This window comes from Electrophorus electricus, chromosome 20 (genome assembly GCF_041902795.1).
Source record: "Electrophorus electricus isolate QZ-2024a chromosome 20, ASM4190279v1, whole genome shotgun sequence".
NCBI lineage: Eukaryota > Metazoa > Chordata > Actinopteri > Gymnotiformes > Gymnotidae > Electrophorus > Electrophorus electricus.
The window spans coordinates 5,916,689-5,942,500 of record NC_137516.1 but is presented as its reverse complement, the minus strand read 5'-3'; the positions used below and the strand labels follow the sequence as shown (position 1 = coordinate 5,942,500).

The following is a 25,812-nucleotide window of genomic DNA, read 5'->3' as shown; positions in this document are numbered from 1 at the left end:
TCTCACAGCACCTATCCTGCCAGCCTTCAGCACCGACGTACACAATATCCCCAAACAGAGCAAACAGTCTGTAATCTGCTCCCTAGTCAGAATGCACCTCACATCAGCAGCAAATCTCTCCACGCGCGCCCAGATGTCGCTCGACTCCCCTCCCCTCCTTCTCTTGCTCTCCACGCACCTCCCTCCCTCTTTTCTCCTTACTCCACCTCTCTCTCCATCTCTTGATCCTTCCTTTCCCCTCCTTCACCCCTCCTGGTGGAAAATCATCAAAGGACTCGGTGGAATATAAGAATAGAAAAGGTTCTATTTATAGCCGCACGAAAGAATGCCTACCCCACAATAACACCCCCCCCCCCCAGCCACCTCTGATATGTCTGCTGTTAAGACATTTTCTTGCGAGATCAATAGAAACAGAGGGATACATTTCTGCAGATTAGGCGATTCGCAAGCGACGAAGCATAAACAGAATATTTTAGTCAGTGAGAGATCTGATGACTTTCCTTTTCTTCTTCTCCTTCTGCTGGAATAGCAAGGACACTCGGGTGTCGGGCCGTCACGGTCAAACTTCTGTGAACTGTATAAATGGAGACTAAAGTGCTCGTGTAGCCTGAGAAAGTCTGGAATTAGTACCACTATCAGTTTCTATGGTTTTGGAGATGAAATACAGTCAGTTGCAAAACTAAATTAAGAATTTTTTTTTTCTAAACAACAGATCCAGTGCAGATCCAGTCAGTGTCTCTTTGATCATTCTGTTTTTATACACAGAGTAGCCAAAAAGACTTTCATTGCTAAGAGCCTAATAAACGAAACATAATTGGCACTAATTAATGCTATGCAAATTGGATCATGCTAATTGTGCACTAGTTGTTGTTTATCATTAACTGTGTTAGCCTTTAGGTTGGCACTAGTCCTTTAATCCTAGAAGCAGAAGCAGTGTCTGCTGGGAGCAGTATTGTTAGCGCATGACGGATTGAGCGGCTGCACCAGAGCCCATGATCCGCTTTAATATTGCATGGACTGTCTGTCTCTTGGACACTGAGAAGCTCCTGGTTAGGACTGCAATGCATTAACCATGCTTACATCTACACACAGCCCTCCTAATGTACGTGAGTATAACCACACCAGCTCACGCTAAGAGAACAGCGTGCAGATGTCAGGCACATAGCTCCATCATTTGTGTGTGTGTGTGCATGTGTGTGTGTGTGTATGTGTTCATGGTAGATTATAAACCAGGTTGAGGCCATTTTTTTTTGTCTTTTGGTTACCCACGTTTGCTAGGCCATCCACCTGTCCATGAACTCCCCCAAGTAAACGGAGCTCTGTGAACAAATGGATGTCACGAAGTCAGATGGTTCTGATCTCAGGTTTGGATTCCTGTGGCTTCCGTGGATCAGGTCAGTTTACTCAGAGCCAAAGAGAGAGGCAGACAGAGGCCTCGCTCGGTACAGAACAGTGTAGAGCATGCAGCCTACTGTTAGACACAAGAGGCAAATGTATGTCTGAAGGAGCGAACATGGCCTCCCCTTAACATGCCTGAAACTTATACCATGTTATACAATCACAGCAAAACACAGTCTCACCTATTAGGAGGACTTAAAAAAACTGAATTTAAATCATAGCTCAATTTACACATGAGCCATAAATGAATTGCAAAGTAGTGTTCATTCGATAAAAAAAATCTTTTGTTTTTTTAGCTTTGTACTATACTTTGTTTCATTTTACATTTAGAATAAAACAATTAGTGTGTATTTAAAATGAAGACTGTCATGTTTATTTCAAAGGTATGCACATCCATCTCAGGTGAACCGTGTAGGAATTTGAGCCCTTATTATACGTTCTATCAGTTTAAGGGACCAAACGTAATTGCATTATTGGCTGTTGAGCTCTGTTTTGGCCACATGCAAATTATCACTTTTTAACTTACTAGAAAGTTAATGTAAGTTGTAGATTTGTTCTGTATTGCTGATTTTAGTTTAAATACAAAAGAGGTTCCAGAGAAACAAGCTTTTGTAAGGCTTAAAAAGCCTGAGTAAAATCTTTTAAAGACACAGTCACAACATTAGGTATGTCATAGCCAACTGTTGGCATATTAGTACTGGTGATTTACAAGCAATGTGCATAACCCCGTGGTGGATGACCATAGAATACTATCAATCAACTATCAAACAGTTCAAGAACATTGCATAGACTGAAGGCAGATCTTTAAGATCACCGTTAAAAAAAGAATGACCTCTCAGGGGGTTTCGATTGGTTCCCGTTAGCCAACAAGCCTGTAGATTTTTGGTTTTGCTGGTAATGTATCAGCCAGAGGCAACAAGAAGATCAATACTGAAGTCAGAAACAACTTGAGTAATCCAAACAAATGCCTTGGGGCTCAGTGGATGGGCATTCAGCTTGCGGCAAGACAATGAACTGGAACATACTGCAAAAGCAACCGCCAAGTGTCTCAGGCGAAGAAGTAGAAAGTTCTTGAGCAGCCAAGTTAATCACCCAACCTGGACCAAACTGCACCTGAATTTCACCTACTAATGATGATGCTGAATGCAAAAAGCTTTCCAAACAGGCAGGAACAGGCAAAGCTGGTGGAACTCTGTCGAATGTATGATGATGTCATTGATAACTTTGCAACCAAGGACGAAATATAACTTTATGTAAAATATGTTCATTTTCCCCCCTTATGATCCATGCAGTACAGACAGAAAGAAACTTCAGTTAAAACTGTCATTCTGCACCGTAAATAGTGTTTTATTTAATAGTCATTTTTCAGTTAAAAAAAATAGAAGAACAAGAATGTGTCAGTTCAATTACATCCAGACTGCACTGTATATACTGAAACATATAGGGTGTGAAATACTCAAGACTCCTCATTAACTGGAGATAACCAAAATCAAAACCAAGGCTCTTGAGCAGGCAAAGCATTCTGGCTAGTCAAATTAGTTACAGCATCTCTCGCGCCATGCAGACATGGCTGTTAAATAATTTCTTCACTGTTCAACTTGAGCAGGCATACAGATGATTCTATAGCACTCACATTGATATTCTTGGATCTGAATCATGTAAAGAGAACAACTCTAGACAAATCTCTCATGTAAGTGTTTGTTTAACGGCCTTGCAGGTATTCCACTTTAATCATGTTATGTAACCTGTCGCTGCCCTGAGCGCTTACATTTTGGCAGTGATACATTTAAGAGGCGCTCCATGACATCCTGTGAGGCAGAATTACGTTGTTCTGATTTCGTACGGAAAACAACATGGAAATTAGCAAAGAATATGAAGTCTTCCTGGTTTCGTTAGATAAATTCAACCTGACACCCAATGACCAGACTGTGTAAGAATGTGCAGCTCAGCCACCCTGTGAACACAAGCTTTGCACTGAAAAGAACTGTGCCAAATGAACACACACTGCATATGTAAAACCCCTTAATGAAATTGAGCAGTTTTGGACTGGATCTGGATTTTACCCATTCTGGACCTTATGTAAGAAGGCTAACATTCATTGTCTAATTGCAACAAGAATGCAATTCAGTCCCCATGTTGGAGGAGTGATGTAATTGATGCAGTGAAGGAGCAGGATTGTGAGGCACCGAAGGAGGGGAAAGATATGGCCGCATAGATATTTATGAAATATGCAGCAAAAATCCATAACAGAACTAGAAGCCGTTACAGACAGTGGTCATTACAGATTCTTCAATTTTCATAAGGCCAAGACAAAAGGGGGTCCCTCACAAATGCGTGAAAGAACCTAGAGAGGGGTGTGTATAAAAGCAGCGTTATGGTCTAGAGAGACACACAGAGAGAGGCTGACTTTTGGACTTAAATTAAAACAAAAGAACAACTTCTTTTCTTCTTTTCACATCTTCATAACTGTCCATACCCTTTAAAGCTGCCTGACGTGGCCCCTCCATTAGAACAATGATTAATGAATTTTACTGGATATGGTCGCTGCCAGAGTAAAATAAAAAGGAAAAACTCTTTTTGTAGTGTTTGATGAGTGCATATTCAAGGCTACAGGTTAGAAACTAACTTCCAGAAATGACATTTATTAGTTTTTTTTTCCCCGGTTAGGTTTAATATAGTACAATGCAGTAGTACTTTAGGCAGTCATGGCAGAGACAATACTGAAACTGGACACTTCAGGATGCGTTTGATCAATCTAATATAGCGTGATAGATGAAACAGTTCTGCAATAAAATGTCAAAAGTGAAGAAAATGACCGGAACTGAAGTCTCCGATTACTTGACATAAACAAGTCGAGAGACCCACCTAAACTCACGCTGGAGACGAGAGTTAAAGTGCATATGGAAGCTTGCAGCATAATCTGCCGTTACTTTTGAAACATCTAACAGTCAGTCCTCTGTGCTGGATCAAAATTGCAATGGTCCCATGAAAGACTTCTACTCTTTCGTTAACCCAACAAACTACTAATATTACATTTTTTTGACATCGAAAGAATATTTAATACATTTCCATTTCTCAGCAACGACGTACGGTAGAGTTAATAACGAAGCAGGTTGTAGGACGTTTGTATTTTTTAATCATAGCATCTGGGGTAAATATGTATGCTACCGCACATATGACGAAATCACCTCCCAAGAAGGCGTATCTCTTTCATAAACAGTAAACAAGCGGCAATCATCCTCAAGCAGCATCGGGCTGTTTTCACCTTCTAAAAACAACAAAACAAACAAACAAAAAAAACACGTGCAATAACGCTGACCATTACTGTTGTCATTATTATCAGAATAAAGATGATCGCATGTTTGCAAGCGCACTCGCGCACAAGCATGCGCGCACACCCTCGCTGACCCGCAGCATCGCGGGAGAGCGCGCGGACAAGGTCGCGCGTACCTGGATGTTGCACGAGATCTCGGAGTCGTCCAGCAGCCGTACCGTGCACTGCATCTCCTGGTTGAGCGAGAAGATGCTTGGACTCCGCAATCGAAGCATTTTCATGGTCCCGGGGTCCGCATGCTCCAACTAGCGCCTTTAGTTATCTCGGACAGACGCGGCGGCGCGTCTTGCGTGCATGCGGTGCAGGAGAACAAAGCTCCGTCGCCAGGAGGGAAGGGGAAGCTGTCGTATTACATGGCTTGGAGAGCGATTCCCCCCCTTTCTCTCCTCTGACCCCTCCTCTGCTCGGCCCTCCCTCTCCGACACGATCGGGTTGAGCGCGTTATTTGCCGTACGCCGGAAAGCGCGCCGCTGAAATAACGAGTGTACGAGGTTGCTGGTCGCTGATAAAGAATTATGAAGCAAACAGCTACTGGCAAAATGTCGTCAGTCTACAGGGTTAAACAGAAACATGCTTCCGAGTGAGCGAACGAGTGCGTTTTGGACTTTACGGTTTTACCTCTGGACCAAGTGGTTAATCTCATGTACTTGTGCGACACATTGTATACAGAAGACGGTTATATTTCCATACGCTCCTGTGCGGCACTGAAGTTTTATGAATTTGCTGTCATGCTTCAGACGTCTGTGACTAAGTCGAGGGACTTAAGCTGGACAGGCATAAAAAAACCCACACACACAACATCTGTCAGGGATAGTTTGAAAAAGTAGATTAGTGTCTTTATTAAAAAGTCGACTCAAATTTTTAGAGAAGCAACGGTCTGTCGGTCTGTAGTTGAAACGCATTGGCATTTTCTCATCAGCAGGTGGCATCACATTCCGGAGAGAATGACACGAAAATATGATTGTTTTTGCACTGACTTATGTCCAATTTTACATTTTCTTTATAACGGTTATGGTTTGACAGGGGAGGTGGGTCTGATTTTCTCAAAAACAATACATCTTGCACAACGACAGCAATCACCAGAGCAGATGATAAACGTGAACTGGAAACTCAACCCAGGATAATTAAATTATGTTTACAATCCCATTAAACCGTCAAAAGATTACACAAAGTAAAAAAATTGTACAAAGTTTTAAATATGCCGACGTGCTGTGTGTTAGACGAGTCTGACAAAAGCAGACTAACCACTCAGATCCCCCAACAAAACTAACCATCAGCAGTTCACACAGGGAATTTCTACTTGACATCCATTACAAGACAAACGAGGTGGTGCAGGCCCAGACAGACAGGTGGGAGGGTTTTACATAGTGTACGTTTTAGGGATTGTTAGTTTTCTCATGGGCAATCAGAAGCGTAACTTGAGTATGGGTGGTGTGGGGTGCTGAACTGGTCAGAGAGCAGACGCTAGAGGCTGGAGCACCAGAGCTGTTCCCTCACCTCCTCGATCTTCATAAATCCCCCTCTGGGCTCTTCTTTCCTTTCCGGTTGGCCTGCCACAGAGGAGAGGTCTCAGGTCTATATTCTGGATTCTGCAGCTTGCCATTTAGACATATACTGAACACAAAACCATCAAAGTCACATTTCCTCTCCTCAGTAAGCATGCCATCAGTACATCAGTTACTGACAATTAAAGCAAAAAAAAAAATTGTAATAATAATTCTTTGTAACTGTGTTCAATACCATTGTAAATCCTTGACTATACATTTACAGCATTTAGCGGACACTTTTATTCAAAGCGACTTACAATTCTGACTGAACACAACTTGAGTAACTGAGGGTTAATAGCCTTGCTCAGGGACCCAACAGTGGCAACTCAGCAGTGGTGGAGCTTGAACTGGCAACCTTCAACCTACAAGTCCAACCTTCAACCTACCTTAACCACTGAGCTACCACGGTCCTATAGAGTTCCATTCCTCTATGCACTCAGAACTGTGCTCCTGTTTTACCCATTCTCTTCACCTCACTCCCTGCTTGAGCTGTGTTTTCCTACCTTCACTGCCCTGCCTCTGCCTGTGTGCCTGTTCTAATCAGAGAAGAGCACATGCGATTAGGGAATACAGTAACTGAAAATACAAAAGCATTTAGGAAACTACTCCTGAAGTTGCCCATAAGCACAAGTGCATTTCAATGCAGACTCGAGTGCTTGTATAGTCTTAACACTAGTCTTTGGGTGGAGGGGGGGGGGGTGTTGGGAGCTTTTACCTGATGTTTTGGCTGTTCTGACTGTAAGCCTTTCACCTTTGACCTCTCCTGTTCTAATGACGCATGCAGCAATGTCACCTGGGGAGAGGAGAGGCATCGAAACCTATATTTTACTACATTACCCTTCAAGACTCGTTTCAGTGTCCTTCAACTTCAATATCCACCACAACGAAAGAAATAATTTTAAAAATACGTGGCATTTCAGAAATCCTTGCTGACTTGTGTCCCCACACCTGTGATGTCAGCTCCTCTTTGATGTTCAGAAGCTCCTCCACTTGCTGCAATATTTCTGCTTTGTCTTTCACTGAGCAAAGATAATTTTTAGGGCACCGTAAATGTCGTAAAACACGAGACTTGAGCCTTTATTATGTAGTGTATAATGCTGAACCAAATGCTATGTCGCTGTAGGATGATTCAGTTGGTTACTTCATAGTGTACTCACTCTCTCCTTGTTGAAGCATCTTAAGCAACTGTGCATTTCTGGCTTTCACTTCTTTATATCTCTCCTAAAAAAAAGCAAGTCAGAACTGAACTTCTACACTACATTTAAGAAAAACTGTCAATAACTTGTCATTGTTAGCTGCTTCTGTGTAAACACTGCAGAGAGAATAAGCCTACATTCTGAATGCAAAAAGACAATATAGTCCTTGTTTTTTTGGATGTCCAAAATGCCTTTTTGGATGTGTATTCTTGCCAAACACATCTGTTTCAGTCAAGAAATATTGAGGTGACTTACCTCCCACTGTGAAATGGTCTTTCTCAACTTTTCTATTTCCCGGTCTTTTTTTTCCAGCTCAAATTTTAACTGTTCAGTTCTTACATCCTTAGAGAAGAAGAGAGACAGAGAGAGAGAAAAAAAAAGCACACAAATTCAACACTGGGCTCTAATGGGCATTTCAATTCAGAGTTCAGATCAGGAACTTTGATAACAAGTCAGCACTTCTCCGTCTGATTGGGAGCTGATGGGAGTTGGAAGTGGTGCTCCAGTGAATGCCTGCCCTGTGTCTTACCGCTTCCTGCTCGGAGGAGGTGTTGAGTTCGTGGCCGGCACTGCTGCTGTACTGCTCCCTCCGCTTGTCTCTCTGCACTATCCGGCTCACAGTGTCCTCCAGCTGGTTAAAAAAACGCTCATCATGGGCCGCTGGGTTCACTGGCTTCAACTCCTTGGGGTTGTAACAAGGAGAAAGGGAGAGAGAGGGGGGTAATATGGAGGAGGGAGAGCAAGAGGTAGATGTGGAAGAGTAAAAGACAGAGAAGAAATTGCTAATATAATTTATATACTTCCTACCTATCTAAACCCTTTAGAATGTTAGCCACTAATACATCTTTGGCACTGAATAGCACTGCATTCACATTTTGTTTAGCAGTCCTGCACAAGCTATGCTCCAATTCTTTCTTTCAGTTCTGTGGATACTCTCGACCACAACCGTCAAGAAGACCAGAGTTGAATACCTAGACATACCCAAGATCTTCACATATGAGTCCCATGCTATGCATTTGAAAACACCACAAAGAATTCTACCATCCCCCCCCCCCCGAATGTACCTCCATGGACACTCACCTCTCTCTCTGGCCTCTTACTCAGCGGATCTGCAACAGAAAGGCTTGGTTAGCGTTTCTCGCTTGCTCTCCCTCTCTGTCACGTGAACAAACACGCATGACACAGCGCACCCTCACCCAGGCTCCCCTCCTGCTGAAAGTCTTTCAGTGACACTGTGAGGCGTTTGTCCTTCCCCTGCTGGTTCTTCTTCTTCTCCTTCTTCCCCCCGCCTTTGGCCTTGGGTGATGGTGCTTCCGGGCTCGCTGTGTCCTATGCGCACACCACGCACACACATACACACACACAGAACCCCACTGCTACCTGTCCCTAGATAAGGTTAACTTCACTTAGGTCACGGCAAGGTGTACACAGGGTTTAAGAAATTAGCCATCACTTCCATCATTTTTTTAAAGACTGATAAAGGAGACAAGACTGTGTTTTTTATATATACCTTTTTCTGCTGTTCAAACTCAAGTTTGCTCAGCATTAGGGCTTTTTCTAAGTCTGCCTCGTACAACTCAGAGGTCAGCTGCAATACGAAACACAAGCACAAGGACCAGAGTCATAGGTGGACAATTGACAACCATATCAACAACAGAGAAGACAAGGGAGAAAAACGTCACAAGTCTAGAGTTTATAATAAGAACATATTTATCATTTTTGTTTGTTTGTCTGTCTGTTACCTGTTCATCTCTCTGCTTCCATTCTTGCCAGCTTTCCTGGGGGGCAGAAGCACGATCCTTGGCCGTTGGCTGCAGTAGCTCATTAGCTAAACTCTGCAGTGTCAGAGTAGGAGGTGGGGCCGAGGACTTCTGAGGCAGCTTCTTAAAGGCAAGGCTCCTGAGCTGTGAAGGCACACCAAAGACAAAGCCTTCAGAATCATGCTACGTCTTCAAAACTGGTTTGGCATCAATGACAATGCCCAACTACTAGCAGCACCGGTTGGTGACACAGTCCACCTCTGAAAGGTGTGGACAGCATAAGTTATGCGTTATAACGTGGTTCCCTAGCGCTGATGACGAGGGTTGGAGTCCCTTAAACAATATCTTCTTTCTCTCTTCCAGTCACCTCGTTTGTTTCACTTTGCTGCTGCTCCTTCTTTCGCTTCTTCTTGTCTTTCTTTTTCTCATTGTTCTGACTGTTTTTCCCGCTGGGAGATTTCCCTGAGCGGGACTTTGCGGCGTCACGACCCCCTTTAGTCTTCCCCGCATCGGAGTCTGTGTCAGACTCGGAGTCCACCTGCAGCAGAGCGAAGCGTGACGCCGTTGTTGGGACTGAAATTAAGGCGGATGCCATGGTATATCTGCAAACGTAATGAAAAGCGATATACTTTAAAACGCGTAAATGGTGCGAGAGTGAATGTCAATGGTTCATTCATTAGTATTAAAAAGAGTCGGCGACTCATATTACGATAACGTATGCGAATCATGTCCCATATCTAGTCAGCTAGCTAAATATATTGCCTGACACGCAAGTTACCGTGAGCTATAGTACTTTTCAAGGCAAACATGAAACAGAAAATGCATTATTAGATGGAAGACTGAATACCCGCGATCAATTCTCGTTAGCTATCTAGATTTCTTAGCTAGTTCGTTATCTATATAAATCACTACCAGCACTAGGTTACTCGACAGCTAGCTAGAAAGCTAGCCCGCAAACCCTCAATCCCTTTAGGTTAATATGGGTCAACTTCGTCGTCTATTTAAAGTAGCCAAAATTACTGCACGCAAGGTCCTAAAAGTGCTAATTTTGTCATTTAAAAACTCGATTAATCATTACCAGCATTAGGTTCCTTACAATCTGACTAGTAACACAATCTCATACTAGCTAACGGTGAGCTAGCCGACACTGCCATTGTTAGCTGGCTGGCTAACTGCGTCGCTACCTTGCACTTATTCCACATTCTTATATCGAGCCGACGTTAGCATGACATTTTTCTACCTCACAAACATATCCGACTTCAAAGACAAGGCATAATTTACCTTATAAACTTTCGGTGAGTATAGGTCAACTAGCTAATAAACTTTTCACCTTACAAATCTTGTACCGCCGCTGTTTTTTTTTTTGTTTTTTTTTTTTGCGAGTGACCACTGTCTGCAGCAGCCAACCCTACGGTGCCCGGATTGGACATACGAGCAGTGGCCAAAGCGTTTCGAAATACATGAATTTGTGTAAGTCTCCTTTTGAGTTACTTGAGTTATTTATAGCTTTATTTTTAAAATAAAATACAAACACTGGGGGAGGAAACGGAACGTTTCACAGACGTCATCAAAGATCTATTTAGATCTTCTCCAGAATGCTAAGTTCATATCAATAATATATGCAACGTGTATGATGTATGGGGATGTGAGCCATCTCTTTATGATGTTGTTTTGCATATGGCCACAAGTAAAAGTCGATGAGCGCAGAATTGATGTTGCAGCGTTTTCCGTCTCTCTCGTGCACAAGCTTCCACAGGTGCTTTTTGATTTTCTCCACACACCATATAGAGCAGCCTCGAATTTCCACTTCTCTCCTTTCACCTGAAACCAACAACTCACCTAGAAGTAAGAAAAAAAAGTTCAGAATCAGGATGAACAATTGTTACAATGTAATTGGGATTTTGAATATGACATAAAACCTGACAGTTTGGTTTCTTTAGTAAAACCACCTGCAGTAAAAGAAGATAATAATAATAATAATAATAATAATAATAATAATAATAATAAACAAATTACAAGCTTGGCAGATGGGCATCAGTGAAGTCCATGCCATTTATATATGGCATCGTCCCACCAGTGACTAATGTGGGCTAGTCAACAGAATGTACTTCAGAAATCTCAATGTAAATGAATGGCAGGAGCAGAAAATTTCATCAGGTGGTCAATAACAAATATTACTCAAAGACAACCATTCTTTTCAGGGAGGTGGTATTGATTCCAAATATTTATTTACAAACCCACCCATTTTCAGTGCCTCCATAAGTGTGTCTGAGTAGCGTAGCGCCCCCAGGTGGACGAGGGCCTGTGGTACTCTGTAGTCAGCAAACATGGTCAGGCAGTCCAGGTTAGGTATGTTCCCTACTCCTCGTGCTTCCATAATCCCCCAGAAATCTGCCACAAGAATCTGAGCCCTTTTATAGAAGGAAATCCTCTTGCCCTGCGATATAAACATTACTTGCAAATGATAGGAAATGCAAAATGAGAGAAATACAATTCCTGAGGTCCAAGTGGATCTAGTCTGTGTCCGTTTTGTGCAGGTCAATCGTTGAAACTGTTTTCCTGGTCCAACATTTCAGATCATAACACTGAATTTCTCTCTTGGACCTGACTCCAATGAGCTGGTTGACGTGAAAGCACTACACTGGAAAAAGCACAATAGTTTTGCATACCTCATAGGTGGCTTCATCCCTGTATGAGGGCAGATTGTCCACAATGTGGCGAACCATCTTCTCAGCATCATTTCCTGCACGGCTCAGGAAGTTCCGGAAAGATCCACCATGCTGCAGAAGCACTCGCCCGGCCTCGGTGAGGGCCTGGTGACGCTCCTTCAGCATGGGCATGGGGGTGGCATTGTCTGACTGAAGGACATGCCCCAGTTCTTCCTCACTCAACTGAGAAAAGTAAGCAGGGTCTGTGATAGGCACACCTAAAGGGAAGAGTAAAATAATGTCAGAGCCCAAGGCGAATCAATTCAATTGCTCAGTCACATATTATTTATTTATATTTTTACCAGAAATACGGGTGGCACAAAGTGATGTACCTTTGACAAATATTTCTATCTAATTTACACAACCTAGGAACTGTATGCTGTATTTAACATATTCTATTGTACTGCTTTAGGTGTACCATACATTGTTAGGCACATTGTTTCTGTCGTTTACAGAAAGCTATAGTTACCCTCATCCATAGCCCTGGTGATGGCTGCACACAGAGACATGTATCCCCGATAGATGGTTCCTTTATAACTAACTTCACACTGTTGGTCCTCTCTGTCGGGCCAGAAGGAGAAGTTCATGGTGTCTGTCACAAGCACCCAGTTGATCGCCTCGTCTGTGTCCGGAGCGGGTGCGAGGGGGTTCATCTTCTTCCAGCCGCTGGCTGTGAACTCCTCACTGTCCCTCAGCCTGTAAAGCATTTCTGCTACGCTCTCTACACCCTCTTCATCCACGAACACATCCCGGCTCCGCTCGAACACAAACTGGCCGGACTGTTGAGGCGTCATTGGCTGCTCCATTCTGTACCAGACAAGTTGTTTTTGATCACCATCCTCACGCAGCACTAGCAATTATGAAATTAAACGAATACCGACGCTCTGCAGTATGCTGAATTTACTGAAGCAGTATGATGCCTCTAATGTCATGTAAAGTATTAGGATCACAGACCCCTCACATTAATAAAAAATCCACTTTTTCATCCACCCAAAGAGGTACAAACTATCCAGTGAGATTCATTAGGTAAATGTATTCAGTGTTTATTTAGTGCAAAGGTTTGGGCCAAACCAACATTGATAGTCCATCACTTCTGTCTCGTGGTTATTTGTGTAGTCTTTTAATTCTTTCCGTTATGTAGGTCTTTTTTTTTTTTACCATTAAGTAGTTTTACTTTAATTCCACAAAGGATAAAGGTCGGAGACTCTTCAGCTCTAAAAAGTATTTTCCATTTAAAAGCCTATAACGGTGTATTTCTGAGCATTTCCGCTCTGCACGTCACTAGTGTACCTTCCTATCAAAAGGTAACCTAGTACTTATCCCTCGAATCTGTTTGGACGGCTTCAGTTTTAAAGCATCTTTAAAGCATACACACCGTAAAAGATCACAAGCTGTCGCGCAAGCAGTGCGTCCAAAAATATTCCCGAAATGCTGAGGAAAATGAGAGGATAACTGAGGAGAATAGCGCGATAAACAGTCGTACCAAAGTACACTCTCTTGTCCGTTTGCGCGTAAGCGCCTGAAGCACGGCGAACACTGCCACCCGCTGCAGTGGAGTGACTACGGCTCCGCACACTTCCGGCGGCTTCCCCTTTTCGCGTTACAAAGGTAGATTAAGTTATTTTCTCCGTTAAGGACCTTATCCACTTTATCAGTCCAGCTACACCCACTCGTTACCTCAGTATATATTTGCGAGATCTGTCCGACGCTCAGAATTTGTAAACGAACACATTGAAAACCCTTGCAAGAATATGCGCTGCAATACGTGGTAGATATTCTAGTGTAAGAAACAAAGTCAATACGTGATTCATAAAAAACTGGCATTTCGTTTATTATTTCTGACAAATGACAAATTCTACAAATGTATCTGGGTGAAGAACTTCAAAGACAAGTTGAGTAAAAAATTAAAAAATAAAGAAAAAAGAAAAAAGAAAGAAAAAAAGGGAAGAAACCCCAAATTACTTTTCTGCCCTGACACAGAATACAATCTACAGCACAACTTCATGTCCACTTTATTTCTCAAACAAAACACACACGATGGGCCTCATTTTAGAGTGGCAGACCTACAAAAATTCCAGAGGTAGAGCAAATTGAATAAGTACCAGGTTTTAAAAACCCAGCAACACACTGGAGAGAGAAAATAGATACAGAAGCAACATCAAGACCACATCTCTCAGACTTCATAGTACCTAGAGAGGAGCTTTTCTGAAGTCTGGAGCTCTACGTCATGGGGAGACCAACACAGACAACAGGTACAGGAATTTTGTTGAATATACTGAATATTTTTCCATATAAATCACTGGATATTTACATATAATTTTGTCTATAACGCCCCAGTAAAGGTTGTTTTCCAACTCGGTAAGAGAAACTAAGCAGTTATTAAAAATAATAATTAAAAAAAAAAAATCCCAGGGTTGTGTACATTCTGGATTGACTTGCAATGATTGGGTGAGAAGAAACAGAGAAAACGCATGCAGCTGTTCGAGCGCAAAGGAGGACCTGCAACAAACATCCAGCGAAAATCAAAACCCTACACAGGTTGGTGAAGCATTGGAAAATGTGCCCCTTATAACAAAATCGAGATAAAAAAAAGGTCAAGCAAAAATATATAAAACAACTCTCAATCAAAGACATTCTGAAGATATCTGAAAATTCTTTCAAACCAATGTAGAAAGGGAATAACCAAATGGGTTTCACACACAAAATAGTAGTGGCTGTAGGTGGCAGCAGGAGGCAGAAAGGGGCCGTGTGCTGGCACTCTGGGAGGGAGCTTGGGTGGAGCTGCAGTGGGCGGGACATCCTGAGAAAGGTAGGAACAGGGCGGGGCTAGTCACGGTGTCCCAGAAGGTGGAGAGCACTGTGGGGGGGAGAAGGCAGATGGAGAGAGGGTCAGTCACTGGACAGCATGAGGCCGCGATGACTTCTGAATCACCCGACAATGAAAGACGGGCGGCGCCGATGGCTTGTGCTCCCTGAGGCTGTGGTGCAGGCCATTTAGGTCTATGCCAAATCCAGGAAATATGTGCGTGATTCACTGTTGAAAACATGCTACCATGTTGCTGGGTGTATAGCCACGTTAAGAGTTTAAGAGACATTATCTGCGATTCTAACATACAAAGATATATTATATCTAAATAAATGAAGGATGAAATGGGAATAATAAATGTACTTTTACCAAACAAATAAACAAATAACCAAGTGAGATTAAACTTCTGCTAAGAACAGAGACCCAAACAAGAGCATTATCTACAGCAGTGCTTTATCTAATTCTAAAGAGGGCTGCACTGGCTCTGCTGTATAGCTAAAATGCAATAAAAAAAAAAAATCTAAAAGGACCTTTCATTACCTAATAGAGTAAATGAGACACACAGCACTGAAGTATTAACTGCACTCAGTGTCTGGGCAGGCGTTTTCTACTTCTTAAATTACCACCAGTTTTACATGGTTTACGTGTGCAGAATGAAGTCTGATGAGACATTTATGAGTGCAAAATCATTTAGGTGAAAGACACGCACAAGTAATGTCACGTAAGTAACGTCTACAGGTAGGTGCAGAGCTACCGGGGGGGGGGGGGGGGGGGGATGATCAGCAGGCTGGTCAGGACTTGCCTATTCTGTAACAGGTACTGCGCGTTCTGGATCTGGTCCTGCGTGCCCGTAATGGTGATGATGCGATCCTCGGAGCCCTGCAGAGGCTCGTCAATTTTTATCGACGCGCCGGACTCGTGGCGGATCTGCTTAATCCTCTGGCCTCCCTTGCCGATGATCGACCCAGCCAACTGGGAAAAGAAATGAACAAATGAGCCCAGTTAGTTTTTATATATTTTTTTATATATGTATGTGTGTGCGTGTGTGTATAGAGAGAGAGAGAGAGAGAGAGAGCGAGCGAGTGAGTGTGAGTTAGAGAAAGAAAGTGAGAGTGAGTGAGCGAGAGAGAGAGAGAGAGAGAGAGTGAGAAAGAAAGAAAGAGTGAGTGAGTGAGTGCGAGGGAGAAAGAGAGAGAGCATGCAATAGCAATATGAAGCCCTGTATCATTTTGTGCATATGCATCACTGTGCAAGTATACTCACATCTTTGGGGATTGTCACTTGCGTGGTGATGACAGGGCCTCCCATGTCACCATAGTTACCTCTCCCACCTGCAACACAAACACAGAACATTGAATTCAAAGTCACCATCGGCTCACCAGACTCCAAAAGGGACTGGAGACTTACCAGACTGATAGCTGTCCCAGGTTGAGTTGTTGTCTTAATGTTCATTTTGAAAACAGAGGGGGAATAAAACAAACAAAAAAACATTGTCAACAATATTCCCTTACTGATGCACAAGTAGAAAGTCTTGCCTTACAGTAAAATAAATGCAAACAAACTATAAAATCTTGCTTACCATATCCACCATCATTCTGCAGGGGCAGAGAGAAAGACAACAACAATTGTAGAAGCCTCAAATACACCATTTTTAGCCAGCTAACAATACACCAGTGCTTTCTGCAGCAAATTCAACCTATCTCCCTCCCATTTCTATGGCAACAGGCAATTCAGATCTGTTGCCAGGTAACAGCAGGCAGCTGCTGTGTTGTCTCAGCTTGACCATCTGCCCATTACAGAGCGTAAGGATACGTTTGCTACAAAAATCACTATCCTCATTTTGGTAATTTCACAGCCTAATTTAGGCCATGTTACAAATGACATACTCACCATGTTGCCGCCATAGCGATCTCCAGGTCTGCCTCTCCGGTCCCCTCTGGGGAAAAAGCAACAAGAAGTTCCAACACTGAGTGTCTGCAGAGTGCTGCTTACGGACTATCGGGTTAGGTTTACTGACACTGCACATTCACAGTGCTTTTCTAGTCTGGGTAGCCACGCAGGAAACAAATGTTTGACACTGTAAATGTTCAACGCAGCGTTGCATGGTTTGAGAGACACGGTGTGGTCAGTGAGACAGGGAAGAGAATGCATGCGCAGACACGTCATAGACTAAACTACAGCTGGGGCTATTGTACTTGGGGGCCGGGGGACACTTACTGCCGCCTGTCGTCCGAGTGACCACGGTGGGAACTGAAGGAATACTGGTCATCGCTGTGGACATACACATAGCAGCCATACATCATACAATACGAATGCACAGCTAAACAAGGACCTTAACTTTGCACCAGCCAAGTAGATAGGTTGTAGCTACTTAATCAAGATATACTTTGCATAAGGCTTAGCTGAAAATCAAAGAACAAAAAGAATGAACTGAATGGAGTTCACAGTAAACATATGGCTGTCGTCGGAGCAACATAAGTGGTCAAGGCCGCTCACCCTCTGCGGTGGTGGGGTGGTCCCATGGGCATGTTCCGCGGTGGGCGGCCCCCTCCCCGCCCTCCACCTCGGGGTGGGGGCGGGCCCCGGCGCGGGCTCATGTCGTCGTAGTCCCTCCTACCGGGGGGCATGTGATGGCCACCGCCACGCCCACCACGGGGTCCCATGCGATCGAAGCCACCCCCGCCCCCACCGCGGTCGCGCGACGGGAAGCCACCCATCGGACGCCGGCCCCGCTCCTCATACATCATGGTGTAGCCGCCGTAGTCGTACGTTTCGTCGTAGAAGTTGGGGTCATACTGCTGAGCGCGCCCTTTGATGGGAGCCTGGGGCAGACGGTCACAAAAGTGAAGAAATGAACAGGACAGTCCCGTTTCCACCCCCCAAAGGCCTGATTGAATGAGCGCATTACCTCGACGATGAGCTCCAGCATGGTCTTAATGCACTCGACGACCCTCTCCGCTTTGCCCCCTACCAGCACCACGCGGTCAGTTGACTGAGGGCAGCACTCCTGGAACAGCTTGATGGTGGTCTGGGTGCTCTGTGGTCATATGAGATTTCAATGGCTGTCAGAATGCACTTCGGTAAGGGACCCTTTTCAAGCATGTCCGATCTGTGCTGTATCGAGGTTCTAACGTTCAGCAGGGCTAGCCCACGCGTGATCCAGTGACCCTCACCTCACGAAGCTCTTTGATTTTGGCCCCCTTCACACCAATGATGCTGCCTGCCAAACTCTGATGGATCAGCAGCCTCAACTCGCAGTCGAAGTCAACCCCTTTATGATGTTGGTACTGCCCCAACCAATCAGAAGAAGGAGTCAACTAAATATTCAAAAACACAGTGCTCCCAACACAGCCAATAGGGCATTATCTACTTGTTTGAGACGAGCCCACCTCCTCTAGTGTGGGGATGATCTTCAGCAGTATCTCGGCAACGGTGGGGATGTCTGCGCTGATACTAAGGATCCTTCAGGTGCATGGCCGGGTCACGCAGGGAAGAGACGAGAGTGAGAAGAGCAAGACGTTAGCGTGAGCGCAGGGCACAGGCGCAACCCTGCCCTCTCGTCACAGCCCTGACTGCTTGTGCTGCGCACCAATGGACTGAGCCACAGGCTAGGTGTGGGGTCATGCACTCCCTCACGCTTTTGGACACAGCACGGAAAAGGAGCGATGAGGCGCGGTGGGGGAGGGAGAGGGGGTGCACGAGAGAGAGAGAGAGAGAGAGAGAGAGAGAGAGAGAGAGAGAGAGAGAACAAAGGAGAGAAAAAAAAAAAAAAAAAAAAAAAAAAAAAAGAGTGAAGCTCCATCCACTCCCTGAAAAGGCAGGATGGAGGTGAGGAGGGGAAAGGACACACTTAGCAATAAGCACTCGAGGGCTTCAGCAAACCTTAGCACTGATGACAGAGGATGGAAAAACACAGGAAACGAAAGAAAAAGAAAGAAAGAAAGAAAGAAAGAAAGAAAAAGAAAGAAAGAAAGAAAGAAAGAAAGAAAGAAAGAAAGAAAAAGAAAGAAAGAAAGAAAGAAAGAAAGAAAAAGAAAGAAAGAAAGAAAGAAAGAAAGAAAGAAAGAAAGAAAGAAAGAAAAAGAAAGAAAGAAAGAAAGAAAGAAAGAAAAAGAAAGAAAGAAAGAAAGAAAGAAAGAAAGAAAGAAAGAGAAGAATCTACGGTGTGTATGAGTAAGTGAAGCAGGAGCTCCTTCACCGTTAGAGGAAAGATGGACAGAAGAACTCTAGACACAGAGAGAATGGTGAGGAGATGCATGGCAGGGACCACTAGCAGACCACACAATGTTTAGGCTTTCCACACGAACATATACAAAACAGACAGGAGAAAGGAATTCATGTATTTTGTCTGTTTCCTCACCCTTACATACTAAACTTATATTTGCATTAGCAAGAATTTTACATACAGTCGTCTGCTTGATCAGTAGTGTGCATATATGCTTTAGAACAGCTCAAGCAGGTTAACCTAAACTACTGTTAAGAGTGCTTTGGTTTTCTTGGGTGAGGTCGGAGAAAGATAGCACCCCTAAAAGGGAGGAAGTCAATAAATGACTGAGATGGCAGCACAGACACTTTGTATAACATTACAGCACTTAAAATTGATAGTCATGACAGTATCGTAACCATATTTTATGAGAGGTCGTTTATGGCAGTAGGGAGTATGTGGCACATGAAGGTCATTGTTAACAGTACTGGTATTGGCAGTAACAGTGCTGATAGTACTTGGAGGTTGGAGTATCTGAGTGGCACGTACCGCTCGGGCCCACTGCTGTCTGGGACTGACACAGTGGCATTGTACTGCAGGGGCGGGGCCAAGCACCCAGAGCAATCAAGCACACAGATGTCAATCAAGTAAGGCGCCCAATAGGGAGGGCACGATTATGGGCAGGGCCAACCAGGGAGTCAGGAGGTCAGGCGGCAACGCAGGTGGGCGGGACAAGTCGATCCAGAATATGGGAATTGGCCAAAAATAAACAACAAATAAAAACAAGGAAAAGGGGAGAGGGAGTGGAAGAGGAGTACAATTTAATTGTAAAAAATTTCACTGTGATTTCATACTCTCATAATGTTGGAGGAGAATGGAGGACAGGACAAGAAGAGAGAGCAATGAGCATGTATTGTGGCCTGTATAAGATACTTTCAGTGCATGAATGCTTGGCGCTAATTACTTTTACTCAGAGTACAACAGATGTTACATAGTACACTCCGGAGTCCTGGATGAAAGCATAACTGATGACCACAGAGCATAAGATTCTAAAATTGATTTTCCAGTACTCCAGAGACTCAAGCTTTTTTTTTGACAAGGTAATTAAATGATGTAAAGGGAAAACTAGCATAAGTTATCTGACTGTTAAAAAGATATTAGCATTATTCTTCTGCCTGTTGCAGCTTACAACCCTGTATGCGTGTGCGCGCAACAAGTCCCAAAACCAAAACAGCCGTGTACTCACGTCAGTGCGGAGAGCTTTGATGTTCTTGCCACCTTTCCCAATCACAGCTCCAGCATTCTGTATTGAGGGGACAGACAGTTACGCAAACGTGCCAGTGCTCCAGAGAAGACATTTTTCTAGGAACTCAACAAACACGCTGCTGAACGGCAGGGTAGCGGCACTTACTTTGCTCTGCAGCAGCACGCGGAGCTCTACCACATCATCCGCCTTCCGTGAGCGTTTATAGGTCGGTTCTTCGTCCATGTCCTGGGCTGGGCGCTTGCCTGAACAAGCAAGCACATGACTGAATTAGATTAATCAACATACGGAATACATTAACTGAATTGGCTCAAGATAGGGGAATAAAAAGTGGTCTTCAACAGCTCAAAATGCCAGTTATGGTTTTCCCTTAATATGAAATTAACTCAATTCTATGTACTGGGAGGAAATTATCCACTATTCACCATCAGTACTTTTAACACAAGAGCCAGATGGGCCAAAATCTTACCATTGCTCTCTGTGCTGCTAAAAGTGGTTTCCTCTTCTTGCTGGTCGTTTTCCGTCTCCATCATCCAGCTACAGTGCTAACTCTGACAAACTTGTTTTCTCTTTCCTAGGGAAAGGTGAAGGAGGGGTAAACATAGTAAGAAAAACAGAACTAAACAGGGCCAAGGATGTAAACAAAACCCCACACTGTCGTGGAATTAAACAAGTGCGCCGTCTACCCCTGTCGAGTCGATTTCTTGTCTTATTCGGAATTGCAAACACAAAAGACCTAAATATAGCCTACAAGGAGCCACGAGACACAAAAATGTTCGTCAACTAACAGACCCTGGCAAATAGCTAAACAAGGAAGTAGTGTAGCTAATGAGAACGTGGTGTCCAATGTTTCTTGAGAAAACGGACAGAAATAGACTGTGCCCCTAATTATAACGTCAGTTAATGATCATATTTGCGTGAATTCAAAATTACTGCACGACTCTGGACAAACTCTCAACACTGAACGACAAAATAAATGAAAGTGGTCATGAAACTGCTAACTGCTAACATAGCTAATGTTAATTAATCGCTCTTACCGAGGGAGACTGCAATGGCTATGCTAATTAGCTAGCGAACATTCTCATCGAACATAAAAACAATATAGCGTTAGCTAACCCACAGGTGATCAACAATCACAACATTTACTCCCTTTCCGGCTATCGACGAGAATGCAGCTACGCCGGTTAGCTGGCAAGTTAGTAATAAATAATGCACCAACTGCTCGTTAGTGCCCTAGCAAACACACACACACACACGGACCTAGCGTTAGCAAGCTTGTGAACTATGCTAATGCTAGCTTATGTACCTCATTAACAATAGATAGGCCAAGCTAGCTAGCTAACGCTAACTTCCGGTTGCTGGGTATTATTACAACATTTTATCAGTGTAAATGAGACGTTCAGACTTTATCTAGATGGCTAGACGTGTAACTGGCCTACGGCTTTTTAGCTAGCTACATAATCACAGAAATGTAATACTGTTAGCTAGATTGCTATCCGATAGACAATAAATAAATAAATAAATAAACAGCAGCTAGCTATCTAGCTAGGACTCGACTACGCTAGCTAGGTATTGCAAATGGCTGGCTCGCTTAGCTAACATCTTGAGCACATCTTTGGGTTCATTCATAGTTGGTGAACAGGAACTCAAGAGACAATAGATTAAAATTCAAGAACACAATAATAAATCTCAACTATTAATGCAGAGCTATCGTGTACACAGGCGATCATTTAATTTATTACATAGAACAAGAAATATGGCAACCAACCTAGCTCTTGGAGTCCTCCCCTAACAAACGAAGACTCTAGAAAAGGCCGCTTCGGCTTCTACCAATGAAAGCTCGTCCCTCCATAACGAATAATGATTTGATAGGTCCAAATTGCTCTAAGGCCGAAGAAGGTAATAATAATTGGACCAATGAAGTGTCAATCCTATTTTTTCCACTCGACGTTTTCCTACGTATGGTTGTTTTGTCGTGTAGTATCCATGCAAAATGGTAATTGTAATAGCTAGCTAGCTAACGTTTACATAAATGTTTTTCAGAGGCTTTAATAAGAATAGTACGGAAATTAATCAGAGGCTTTAAATACAAATGTTAAAGCTATTTGTGCGTTGTTTCCATACTTGTTACAGCCAAATAGCCAAGTCAGCCTGCAAAAGAATTCTTGAAAATTTGTCAGCTAGCGCTATCTTAACTAACTGACCCTTGCTATCTTAGCTTGTTTACGATAGTGCTTCGGTTTCGAGCTAGCTTGTTACACTACTGTGATTTTCTTACTATTAACATTTTAATTGTGTCAGTACTTTTTTGGTAATGATATTTTAGAAATACACAAACAATTATTTTAGTGTAAAGCTCTATGCAATGATTGGAATACAAATAATACTGAAAATCCGACTGGATTGACAGTTTATTATGAATATAGCTTCAACGTTTTTGCAAGAATCATTTTGTCATACAGTTTGAAATAACCTCTCTTTTTTTTTTGCTGTTATTAATTTTTCTGTGTAGAGGAGAGAACTGGTTCAGTGAGCAGGTGACCACAAAGGATGGCAGCAGTAGGTGTTACCCAGGTTACGCAGGCCTGGCTGCAGTCCACCTGGCAGATTCAAGTACCCCACACTTGGCTGAATGCTTGCGTGGATTGGGTCTTGGAGGAAGCGGATGGCATGTCTCTGCCCCAATCTCATCTTAACCAGCAAGTCCTGGACCAGTGGCTGCTTACGGATCTTCGGGACCTGGCACACCCTGTCCTACCTGCTGGCATTTCAGAGGCTCAGAAGTTAGAGCTGAACGGCTGCTATTGCCTTCAGGTGGACTCCCTGCTGGACGTCAGCCAGCCAGCCTACGCCCAGCTCCAGCGTGTTCGTGGAACCGACTGTTCCAATGAGCAGGTTACCGCTGTGACTCAGGCCACCCAGAAGCCGTGGGAAGCAAAGCCCACGCGCATGCTGATGCTGCAGCTCACGGATGGAGTGCAGAACGTGGAGGGCATGGAGTACCGGCCCGTGCCGGCCCTCTGCGTCGACCTGCCTCCGGGCACCAAGCTGCAGGTGGTAGGCAGGGTGACAGTACGTCTAGGGGTACTGTTGCTGAAACCAGAGAATGTAAGGGTTTTGGGTGGAGAGGTGGATCAACTTGTGGAGAGGTATTCCCAAGGCAAAGTGCTCTGCGGGACCCTAGGACTGTCTGAGGAAAATCACTTGCTAGGAGCAGAACCAGATGACCAGGAGGTCCTGGCTGGTGCAGAGGTTGTTCTGGAGCCTCATCTTAGAGAAAGGACAGAGGGAACTGTGGACAGCGGTTATGACAGCAATAGTAGCACCATAAACTCGCAAGCTTCCAGCAGAGCTGCCCCTCCTCAGGGCAGACAGTCAGAGCCCTCGTGGTCAAGTTCCTCCTGTCGAATGAATCCCATTTCTAGACAGAGTAGTTGGAACGTTGTCAGTGTTCCAGTTGAGGATCATATTGAGATTCCAGAACACTTTGACGATATGCCAGAGAACTTTGATGACATTCCAGATGACTTTTACAATGTCCCAGAGGACTTCGATGATATTCCGATGGAGGAGTTGGACAGTATAATGTCACCTACAGTTCCACATTTTTTACCTAGCCATGGAGCTTTGTATATGGAAAAATATGGCAAAGCAGAACGACAGGCTGTTATAAGGTCTGACTCAGTTAGACCAGACCAACCCAGAGCAAACCTTACTTTTGCCTCCAGAGATCCCCTCAGTGGGAGCAATAGTCACCATGAGAGATCCTCAGATGTTACTGCTGGTGCAGAAGATACATTTTCCTCCCCAGAACCGAAGGTGGCCAGATGTGAGCCTGTCTTTAGCAGTCCTCAAACCAGAGCACAGGATTCTGCACATGACCACAGCAATAAGGCTAAAGCTGACACCGCGATTCTCAACTACCTCTGTGTTTTGCATGCTGGTATTTGGCCGCCGCCTAGTGCTCAAATTGTGCGACTGCAGGCCTTCATTGTCACCCTTATTGGAAACCTGCGCATAAGTGGCGGTGAATGGAAACTCGGGGCCACTATATCAGACGGTACCGGGTACCTCGATGTGGACCTGTGTGACACTTTGCTAGCTAAACTCATCGGCTTTTCAGCATCAGAGTCGAAAGTGCTGAGGAAGGACCCAGCGATGCGTGGAGTGGTGGACGCTGGGATACAAAACTGCCAGAAGGAGCTGGTGGATATGTGCTGTGTAATGATTGTGCGGGTAGATCTGACTGGAAGAGGCATGCTACTGAGAACTGATCGTCTCACTGACAGGGAGTGCTGTGAACTGCAGCGGAGGGTGATGGAGAGGAGGTCTTAAGTAACACACAAGCTGCTGTTTCTTTGCCAGTAAATACTGGTGCTTTTGGTTTGTGAAAGCACATAGGAGTTGTTCAGTATTATGCAAATGTATTTAAATTCAGTAATGCTAAATGGTCCTTACAAGGTTTTAGTTATGCCTGTGTTTACATTTTGGACAGTAATATGCATTTAAAGGAAATTAGTAGTAAAAAAAGAAGCTAATGCAAATCATTAGTGATGAATAAATATGAATATGTAGTAACAGCACACACTCCAAGCCATATGAATTGAAAGGCTCTTTGATCATTTGTTATTTCTAATACCATGAACATTCAACTTGGGTCAGTGTACTTGCAGGGAACCAGAACTTCCATGATTCCATGCTGCTTTTAACTGTTCTGGACTCTTGTACAGCAGACAAGACTAAATTTACCGTTAAACAGACTGCATGTGGAGTTCTCAAGACTGCGGGATATTTGCATTTGCATTTTGGTAAATGTTGTTTTTGGAACCTTTGGAAACATGAATGACACACGTGTCTTTGATTCTTGCCATTTTTACTTGAACCATCAGTTTGTAAATTGAAGAACCTACTATTTTTACATATGCATCTGCTGATTATGGGGCTACTCTAGCAAGACTTACTATTGAGTTAAACAGTCGGGCACTCAATAATGTTAAGGCCTTTGTGATCTACAGTGTTAATTTTGGGAGTTGGTTTGGATTGTGTGGCTATCGAATGGCTTTTAGCTATAAATTTTCTCTTTCACATGTTTTCAGTGTTACACCAATAAAGTTGTGAAGTTGGTTCAGCTGCTGTCCGGGCTATTATGGTTGTCGGTTGATAGTCGCACGCCAGTAGGTGGTAGCAGAGGAGCATGATTCCCTTTGCCCCACGTTAATGGTTTTCCCATTACACCCAAAGCACATAAGAACCGCTAATGAAATGGCCAATTCCCAGCCATCGCACTCCGTCCCCTCACTCTGATGACATATAAAGTACGCATAATTTTCAACTCCGTGTTGTTTCCAAACTGTAAGCCTGTAATGCCACTATACATACCCCTTCGTTAGAGAAAAGAACAACTACTTTCTGCATCCTACATCCCTTCTCCACTTACGAGCCACCTGCCGTCATCACATGCATCCTACATCCCCCGCATCCCTGGTATTGGCCTCCGCTTCGTACTGTCACTTCGTGCGTCAAAGATCACGTCACGACAGAGATGGGTCTGCACCGGAGGTTACAGTGTTAGACCGGTGCGGAGCGTCCGCAGAA

At 43.9% G+C, this 25,812-nt stretch overlaps 5 protein-coding genes across 10 annotated transcripts in view; 1 reads left to right on the top strand and 4 right to left on the bottom strand.

Moving 5' to 3' along the window:
- Positions 1-5,428, bottom strand: part of frmd3 (FERM domain containing 3) — a 29,165-nt gene extending 23,737 nt beyond the window's left edge. For all 3 annotated transcript variants that reach the window (XM_027012206.3, XM_035536163.2, XM_081703154.1), the window contains exon 1: positions 4,849-5,428. In XM_027012206.3, the coding sequence (XP_026868007.2) occupies positions 4,849-4,953 (105 nt within the window). In that variant the 5' untranslated portion in view covers positions 4,954-5,428. The remainder of the gene's footprint in view (positions 1-4,848) is intronic.
- Positions 5,429-5,536: 108 nt separating this feature from the next.
- On the bottom strand, positions 5,537-10,660 carry gkap1 (G kinase anchoring protein 1). The gene is given in 13 exon segments (XM_035536164.2): positions 5,537-6,260; positions 6,262-6,282; positions 6,995-7,072; positions 7,228-7,298; positions 7,437-7,500; positions 7,731-7,817; positions 8,005-8,157; positions 8,556-8,584; positions 8,672-8,804; positions 8,986-9,063; positions 9,218-9,379; positions 9,603-9,837; positions 10,517-10,660. Coding segments are annotated over 12 exon segments (1,182 nt in total). The 5' UTR covers positions 9,831-9,837; positions 10,517-10,660; the 3' UTR covers positions 5,537-6,182.
- A 55-nt stretch (positions 10,661-10,715) lies between these two features.
- On the bottom strand, positions 10,716-13,481 carry qng1 (Q-nucleotide N-glycosylase 1). 3 transcript variants are annotated; one of them, XM_027012219.2, is made up of 5 exons: positions 13,319-13,481; positions 12,413-12,750; positions 11,905-12,161; positions 11,477-11,672; positions 10,716-11,074 (listed from the first exon to the last, which is right to left on the bottom strand). In XM_027012219.2, the coding sequence occupies exons 2-5, from the start codon at positions 12,747-12,749 to the stop codon at positions 10,845-10,847; spliced, it is 1,020 nt and encodes a 339-aa protein (XP_026868020.2). In that variant the 5' UTR covers position 12,750; positions 13,319-13,481; the 3' UTR covers positions 10,716-10,844. The 3 variants fall into 3 exon arrangements, with proteins under 3 accessions (XP_026868020.2, XP_026868021.2, XP_081559283.1); XM_027012220.2 differs by having other exon boundaries at positions 11,477-11,639; XM_081703157.1 differs by having other exon boundaries at positions 12,413-13,481.
- A 268-nt stretch (positions 13,482-13,749) lies between these two features.
- hnrnpk (heterogeneous nuclear ribonucleoprotein K) lies at positions 13,750-21,902 on the bottom strand. Its single transcript, XM_035536198.2, has 15 exons — positions 20,687-21,902; positions 20,365-20,462; positions 20,200-20,256; positions 19,503-19,546; positions 18,139-18,211; positions 17,923-18,036; positions 17,658-17,786; positions 17,246-17,571; positions 16,967-17,020; positions 16,640-16,685; positions 16,329-16,344; positions 16,157-16,189; positions 16,013-16,080; positions 15,552-15,721; positions 13,750-14,800 (listed from the first exon to the last, which is right to left on the bottom strand). The coding sequence occupies exons 1-15, from the start codon at positions 20,748-20,750 to the stop codon at positions 14,770-14,772; spliced, it is 1,323 nt and encodes a 440-aa protein (XP_035392091.1). The 5' UTR covers positions 20,751-21,902; the 3' UTR covers positions 13,750-14,769.
- A 115-nt stretch (positions 21,903-22,017) lies between these two features.
- Positions 22,018-25,345, top strand: rmi1 (RMI1, RecQ mediated genome instability 1, homolog (S. cerevisiae)). Of its 2 annotated transcripts, none has more exons than XM_027012208.3 (2): positions 22,018-22,116; positions 22,730-25,345. In XM_027012208.3, the coding sequence occupies exon 2, from the start codon at positions 22,768-22,770 to the stop codon at positions 24,550-24,552; it is 1,785 nt and encodes a 594-aa protein (XP_026868009.2). In that variant the 5' UTR covers positions 22,018-22,116; positions 22,730-22,767; the 3' UTR covers positions 24,553-25,345. The 2 variants fall into 2 exon arrangements, with proteins under 2 accessions (XP_026868009.2, XP_035392090.1); XM_035536197.1 differs by lacking the exon at positions 22,018-22,116 and adding an exon at positions 22,172-22,213.
- The last annotated feature ends 467 nt before the right edge of the window (positions 25,346-25,812 follow it).